The sequence below is a fragment of the Hippopotamus amphibius genome, chromosome 8 (genome assembly GCF_030028045.1).
Source record: "Hippopotamus amphibius kiboko isolate mHipAmp2 chromosome 8, mHipAmp2.hap2, whole genome shotgun sequence".
NCBI lineage: Eukaryota > Metazoa > Chordata > Mammalia > Artiodactyla > Hippopotamidae > Hippopotamus > Hippopotamus amphibius.
In genome coordinates, this window is record NC_080193.1 from 21,940,563 (window position 1) to 21,948,697 (window position 8,135).

The following is an 8,135-nucleotide window of genomic DNA, read 5'->3' on the forward strand; positions in this document are numbered from 1 at the left end:
CTTTGCGGATGTCATTAAGATGAGGTCATACTGGATAAGGGTGGGCGCTAATCCAGTGACTGCTGTCCTTATAAGGAAACAAACACTGTATCTCAATAAAAGTTCTTAAAAAAAAAAAAGGAAAACAGAGACCCAGGGGACTTCCCTGGTGGTCCAGTGGTTAGGACTCTGCGCTCCCAATGCACGGGGCCTGGGTTCGATCCCTGTTCCATCCTGGTCAGGGAACTAGGATCCTGTATGCAATGTGGCCTTAAAAAAAAAAGAAAAGAGAGGCCCAGACACAGACAGAAAAAGGCCACGGAAGACACACAGAGACACACAGGGAGGGCACTATGTGACGATGAGGCAGAGTCTGGGGTGACGTGTCTACCAGCCACGAGCGCCCAGGATTGCTGGCACCCCCAGAAGCTGGGGGAGAGGCTGGAACAGATTCTCTGACCTCCAGAAGGAACTAACCCTGCTGACACCTTGACTTTAGACTTCTGGTCATCAGAACTGCAAGAATAAATCCCTCTTGTTTCAAGGTCCCCAGTTTGTGGTGACTTGTTACCGCAGCCCTAGGAGACTTAAACATTGGCAAGAGATCTAAATACTTAACAATACTATATGAACTAAACAAAACCTGCTAATTGGCTAAATCAAATCCTTGACCTCCCTGACGGCAATGTCTAGCCCACTCGTCCCTCCAGAAGCTGGAAGGACCTGTAATGTGGGACTCGGCGTTGCAGGAAAACACCAGCATCCCTGGAGTAAGAACTGTTCATTGTAGGATATTTTGCATCATCTGAGGTCTCTACTCATCAGAGGCATTTTAGCAAATGGACCATTGCAAACATATTTCTCAGAGCCCCAGAAGACCCCGTGACCCTCAAGCTCCCCAAGAGCCCTGGTGGGAGGGATGGGATTCAGGGACGAGCTGGCCGACTCACTCTTTGCTGTGGTACATGCGGTCCCCAGTTCCCAGTTTGGACGTGGTGTAAAAGAGTCTCATCTCGGCTTCCGAAACCTGGACTGCACTCAACTTCTGGAGCATCTCTGCTCGCTAGGGAAGGAAATGGGTGTGTTATACATTTGGCATCACGATCCTCTCTTCAGAGGGGAAGTTGAGACTCTAAATAAAATTCTAGCATCACTAACACCTACAGTCTTTTTTGAACTGAAAGTTGAACTTCAATTGCCTTGCTTCACGGTGTTCTTAACGTGACAGATATGTGAGCTTAGAGTGGCTTTTTGCCCCCTTACAGAGTCTTGGGTTGGGTAAACAAGGCTCCCTTTGCACCACGGTGCATTGTAAGAGATCACTGCCTATCAGGTGCCTAGCAAAGGGAGATGGAATAAAGTAGGGCCCGTCTATATAATGTAAGACTCCCAGCAGTTAGTACAAGGGAGGAACAGCTCTGCGTGTGACGGGAAGTGGTCCCCAAGCTGCCCTGAATACAGCAGTGAGCGGGGGCAGGCCCAGTTGTTTCCTTTCCCCTGGGTGAGCGAGTCACAAGTGTTTGTTTCGTTATTCTTGAAATTACACATACGTATATGTATGTGTGTATATATATATATACACACACACACATATCTCACAATCAGCAAAAGAAGAAACAACGTACAGAACCGCAAGCAAAGATGCTGACAGGATTTAAACAGGACACACTCACAGGACACTGAGCCTCCCCTGCATGAAGGGCTCGAGGGACCGAGCATCAGAGCTGCTAACGGGAGGCCTGGGTCCCCTATGTCCCCTGGTGGACACAGCAGCCCGTGTGGTCACCTTGCCAGAAAGACAAACGAGAGAGAGAGAGAGAGAGAGAGAGAGAGAATCTCCTGAAGCCTCTAGATCCGGGTTTCTCAGTCTTCACACTACTTGCTTTCGCGGACAGATAATTTTTTGATGTTCTGGGCACTGTAGGCTGCTAAACAGCATCCCAGGCCTCTACCCCTCAGATGCCAGTAGCATCCCCCCAGTTAGGCACGACCCCAAATGTCTGTGGCCGGGGTGGGGGTGGGGGGGCAAAACTGTCCCAGTTGAGAATCGTTGCCCCAGACCCAAATACTAATTTATAGGAAATCTGGAGGGTGGGAGAGTATGTTTATATCAGAGAGATAAACATTTTTTAATCCAGACCGTGTGAAAATCTTTCAGACAAACCAACCTCTCTGACAAATTATAAGGGGGAAAGACAAGAGATGGGGTGGGGAGCATCTATGAAACATTTAGAAATTTGACTACTGACTGGATATTTGATGGTATTTTGAAAAAATTTAGACATGCTAATGGCACTGTGGTTATTTTGAAATGGTCCTTATTTTAGAGACACAAACTGAAATACTCAAGGATAAAATGCTACGCACATGGGTTGAATGGCGGCCCTCCAAAAAGATAAGTCCATGTCTTAGAATGCGATCTTACTAAAAAAGAGCCTTTTTAAGTTAAGGGTAGTGGGGCTTCCCTGGTGGCACAGTGGTTAAGAATCCACCTGCCAATGCAGGGGACATGGGTTCAAGCCTTGGTCTGGGAACATCCCACATGCCGTGGAGCAATTAAGCCTGTGCGCCACAATTACTGAGCCTGCTCTCTAGAGCCCATGAGCCACAACCACTGAGCCCACATGTCACAACTACTGAAGCTCACACGCCTAGTTGTGCTCCACAACAAGAGAAGCCACCACAATGAAAAGCCCACGTACCACAATGAAGAGCAGCCCCCGCTCACAGTAGCGAAGACCCAACACAGCCAATGAATAAATAAATTTATTAAAAAAAAAAAATGAGGGGGAAAAATAAAAAGTGAGCACATCGATCAACTAACTCCTGGTTCAGTAAACACGTGGCCTCCACAAACCTGGACCCATCTCAGATGGACAGAAACCTGAGCAGCATGTGCACTGAGGGTCGGAAGGTTCTGGATCTGCGTGACCCACAGAGGGTGCCAGTCACATGTGGCGGTTGCATTTAATTAAAACCACATCACATTAAAAATTCAATTCCTCAAGCCACACTGGCCGCATCGCAAGTACTCAGTAGCCAGTCCTGCCTGGTGACCACTGTACTGGACACTGCAGGCACAGAACATGTCCCTCATTCCAGAAAATTCTATCCAAAAGTCCTGCTGCAGAGGTCACTTCAGGGGACACAGACAGCACCCCGCCCCCCCCAGCTGGAGGGCTGTGTGCAGACAGAGTGCGTATACCTGGCTCTTCTTCTCCTTCTGGTCCAAGATCTTCTGCAGCATCTTCCGCTCTTTCTTGGTCAGGGGCTTCTTCTCCTTCTTGGACAGGGGAGGGGCTCTGGTCTTCTTCTTCTTCTTCTTTCCGGGCAGGATGAGTGCGTTGCTTGCATCGACTCCTTTCAACGTGCCCTTATCTGAAAAGACACGCTCATCTGACCCACAGCCCCAGAGGCCGGAGAGCACGGATGCCTGTGCGTCTCAAGATGCCACGGTAATGCCGTTTTCCTCCGGGGTGGCCCTCCTGCCCCACCCCCATGTGAGCCACCCGAGCACCCGCACAGGGATGGGGGTGCTGGGCCCTCATACCCTCACTCTGCCCACTCACCCAGCACCTGCCACAGGTCAGCCATCCTCATGTTGTGGGGAGGGATGGGGGAACAGCAAGGAGGGAACAAGCTACAACAGTGTCTCCCTCCCAGTGGGGTCCTGCTTTCAGCGCGGCTGTGAAGTCAAAACTATTTCTACGATAACTCTAAAAGACACTCTCTTATGCATGTACAGTGGACTAAGTACCAAGCTTGAATCATATCTGTTTTTAAATATCGGAGTTTACAACTTCCCTGGTGGTCCAGTGGTTAGGACCCGCGCTCCCACTGCTGGGGGCCCGCATGCGATCCCTGGTCAGGGAACTAGATCCCACATGCATGCCAAACCGAAGATCCTGCATGCCGTAACTAAGATCCGGCACAGCCAAAAACTCTGCAGTTCTCAAAGAGAATTAAAAGCAAGGGGAAAAAAAGGGTGTACTAACGGGCACAACAGTGTAAAGCAATTATCCTCCAATAAAGATCTGGGAAAAGAACGAAAGAGAAAAAAGTGTGTACAGTGGCATTTTGCCAAGGCTCCAAATCGTGTGATGTGTTAATGGCTAAAGGAACTTGTGCTTGTACGCGCTTGTGTTTCAAATTTTCTGTTTCAATTTCTAATATGGGAAATACTGATACATAAACCACACTAACAAAAACACTTTGGGGGTCTTCAATTTTTAAGAATGTAAAAGGGTCCTTAGTACAAAAACTTTGAGAACTACTATACTATGGGGAAAAAAAAAACCAAGAGGGGATGTGCTAAAAATAAAAATAAGAAAGAGGGTGATGATATTGGATCCGTGGTCAGGGAAAGCTCTTTGATGAAGGTAACCTGCTTTATATCCTTATAAGATGCCTCTGGCCCCTGAGAAAGGCAGAGATAAACACAGATGTCTTATTCTGGGGTGAGAAACGACTTTCCCCAAATCTTTGGGTCTAAGAGACCTCAGGCCGCTCTGCTTTCACTCTACTATCAGTCCAGGGGTCCTCTGCCCTCTTAGGTCCTCTGCCCATCTCACTTCCTGAGCTGTCCCTGTTGTGTTGTACTGCATGACACCCATCGCAGGACACATCGCATCTCTACAGCTTGTCTTTACTTTTCAAAGCATTCTCAGTCACAAACGTATTCTCCCAAAATACCACCTCCATGACTCTGAGAGCAGGTAGACGGCTGTTCGTGCTGGACCCTTTGACAGCTGAGAAAACGGAGGCACAGAGATGCCAGCCTATCCCTCCAACTTCTCAGGAGGGAATTCAGACTCCAGATTCCCACCCTGACAATCTTTCCCATAAACTCACTGCCTTCCAGGTCCAAGAAGAGAGTGTGGAAGAGGAGGCTGGTTAGTGGCTCAACGGAAGCAGGCTTCCCCAGCGGTCCTGGCTCTCCCTTCCTGCCCCTGCGGATTCTAGACTTATTCTTCCCTAACACCTAAATTGGCTTGGACCTCAAGAATCCTACACAAGCAGCTGGATGAGTCCAACTTTGGAATGCGTTCAGTCTCAGAGGCCTGCAAGACAGCTGAACCCACTCAATCACTTCACCCCAACTCTCCCCCGAAACTGGACCCACCAAGGTCACCAATGGCCTCCCCGATCTTACATCCAGGGGTTGTTCTCTCCCTCCCTGACCCCAGAGCGACATCTGACACAGATGGTGGGTCTTCCTCATGGTCCCCAGACAACCACACTCTCCCAGGGCTCTCCTCCTACCTCACTGGGCTGCACTCACTGCCTCAGAGAGCCAGTCCAGTCTTCAGACTTAAATAGATATCTTCTACATACACAGATGATTCCAAACTGCTGTCTCCCCTGGACTTGCCTCTCTCAAGCGTCCAAATCCGCAGCTGCCCGCCTACCCTTCTACTTGGATCTCTAACAAGCCCCCCAAACCACTCATATCCAAAGCCAAGCTCTTGGCCTACCCCCCAAGCTGCCCACCCCTGCCTTCTCCAGCCTCCAGCCACTGGACCCCATGCCTGGGATTCGTTCTTGACATCCCCTTTGTTCTTGCGCACAGTTGGCCAGCAAATCCTACTCGCTTCATCTTCCAAATACATCCCGAGTCCAACCACCGCTCACCTCCTTTACTACTGCCCACCTGGTCCAAGCATCTCCTGTCCACTCAGTAGCCCTCTACTATTTTTCCTCAACACAGCAGCCACAAGCGATGCTGTTAAAACCTAAGCCCATGCTGTGTCCTCCCTCTGCTCTCAACCCTGCGGGGCCACAGTCCTCACCATGACGCACCAGACCCTACACGATCCAGCCCCGATTTTAAATTTCACCTCCACTCAGCCATCCTGACTGCCTTCAGATCTTAAGAAAAGATTCAATGCTTTCTCAATGGGGCCTCCCCAGCCACTCGATGAAACACTGCAACCTGCCCAAACACCTCTTGTGCTTTATTTCTTTAGTATGAATGTGTGCAAAACGTCCTATATATTTTGTGTTTATCTTTGCTTGTCTCTTCCCAGAAGCATCTAAACTCTACAAGGCAGGGATTTTTCTTCCCCTTTATCTTCTCTTCTGTTACCCTCCTAGAGTAGAGCCTGGCACATAACAGTCTTTCCTAGCAAAACGGAGGGGTCTGAGCAGAAATGTCAAGCAGCCTGGAGCTAAGCAGACAGGTCTGGGCTGAAAAATACAAACTTTGGGGTCGCTGGTAGGGAGGTTATAATCGAAGCCATCAGAATGGATGGAACTGCCTTATAATTTCTTGCCCAAATGCCCCCTATTGCTATACTAGGGCTGGACCCCACTGGAAAGAAACTCCAGGTATTGTTCCAAAGTCAGTTAAAACGAAACTGTCACTATTCGCCCTTCCTTTGTATCATCTGGGTGTGTGTGTGGGGGGGAGCTCTCTTCGGGTCTCCCGCCCGAGTCGCGGAGGCAGGGCACAGTCCGGGAGCCCTTCGGCCCCCACTGGCCAGCCCTGGCCCCGAGGCTCTGGTTGGTCCCTCCCCCGAATCCCAGCCCCCGTCCGGGGACGCCTTACCCTCCAGTTCCAGCCGCACGGGGGGCGGCTCGGGAGGGCCCTTCGAGGGGCCGGGGGCCGCCTGCTGGCGCCCCTTGATGTTGTACCTCCGGCGCAGCTTCCCCATGGCTCCCGGATCCTGTTCTGGTCCCGCGGGTCGCAAGACCCGCGCACTACGAAGCCCAACCCACGTGGGCTCCCACCACAGGTTCAGGCCGGAAAACTTCCGGCCTGCGCTCTCGCGAGAGCTGGGACTAACTGGGCCCCACCCCCGGGGCCGGGGATGGAGGCGGGGCCACGCTGAAAGCCGGGGCCGGTCGGAGGCGGAGGCGGGGCCAAGTTAGAGGAGGGGGCGGGGCTGCGGAGGCCTCAGTTTAAGCCCAGGGCTGTTCTCACAGAGGTGTGCTCTGTCTCAATCTGAATTATCTACTAATATTAGTTTGGCTATTTGGGACTGGGAGTGTTTTGTCACCTTTAAAAATATAACCTTGGCGCAATACAATATTCTTCCCTCTCTTTTTTGCTTATCTGCATTTTCTGATATTCCTACAAGAAACATTAGTTGTGTAACAAAAAGGCACTAAATATTTCCGTTACAGTGACAGATAGACGATCTAAAAGAAGGCGTCTATTAGACAACTTTGATTTCTCATGACCACATCGCATCGTCTGCAGCGCACTAGGAAGTAATGTGTTTTCTGAATCCTGTAATTATCTTGCGAACAGAACTGCTGTATTGTGTCTCCTTTTTTCTGTTAAAAGCATTAACTGGTTAAGGGCAAACATTTAAATTACATCACAAAAAAAGTGAAGGCACTAGGAGTTATTTTAGAATTTTAGAAAGGATCAAGTTATTTTTAAGAGTTGTTATAAGTTACTGCCCCAGGAAAAAACATTTGTATAACCCAGAACCAGATCTGGCTGCAGAGTAGATAAGCAATAAGTAGTTGTTGATTATAAAAATGAATAAATGAATGAATGAAGAGTGTGATTTTTTGGATAAGGTCCCCTCTTCCCGGAAAAGCAAAAACAAAAACAACCCCCCACAAACACACGGGTGGTGCATGAGAGGATTTAGACAGTACACATAAGAACATGCTTTTAATTAATTAAAAAGGATTTGGGGAGAAAAGTTATAAAGAGAAAATCAAACCTGTGTTTTCATGGGTTTTATTGCTTAAGGTGATAGTGATCTATGGTTTCTTCTTTAAATATGTTTATTTAAGCAAATAAAAAGTGTGTTCATCTTAAAATTATTAGGTAGGTAATAATACATTTTCTTATATTTTCTTCTAAAATATTAGATACCAAAGGGTTATTTCCAGAAGATATAAAGAACATTCTATGAAGCAAAAGGAAAAAGGCAAATACACAGCATGGATGTCATAAATAGAATGGTCACAGAAGATCATACTTTATGATCCAATTCACATAAAGTTCAAAAACAGGCGAAATGAATCCCCTACGTTTTGGAGGGGGCATAGTGAACGGGCGAGGGCAAAGGGAGCCTTTCTGCATAAATGGTAATGTTCCTTTTCTCAGCCTGGGAGCTGGTCACCTTGTGTGTTGTTTAAACTCAGAGAGGCACCTTATGATTTGTGTACTTGTCTGTTTGTGTATACTTTAAAAA

At 48.5% G+C, this 8,135-nt stretch overlaps 1 protein-coding gene across 2 annotated transcripts in view; it reads right to left on the minus strand.

Annotated features, from left to right (window-relative positions):
* DHX37 (DEAH-box helicase 37) overlaps positions 1 to 6,721 on the minus strand; it is a 30,273-nt gene extending 23,552 nt beyond the window's left edge. For both annotated transcript variants that reach the window (XM_057746278.1, XM_057746277.1), the window contains exons 1-3: positions 6,527 to 6,721; positions 3,185 to 3,357; positions 930 to 1,042 (exon numbers count right to left, since the gene is read on the minus strand). In XM_057746278.1, the coding sequence (XP_057602261.1) occupies positions 930 to 1,042; positions 3,185 to 3,357; positions 6,527 to 6,632 (392 nt within the window). In that variant the 5' untranslated portion in view covers positions 6,633 to 6,721. The remainder of the gene's footprint in view (positions 1 to 929; positions 1,043 to 3,184; positions 3,358 to 6,526) is intronic.
* Positions 6,722 to 8,135: the final 1,414 nt, after the last annotated feature.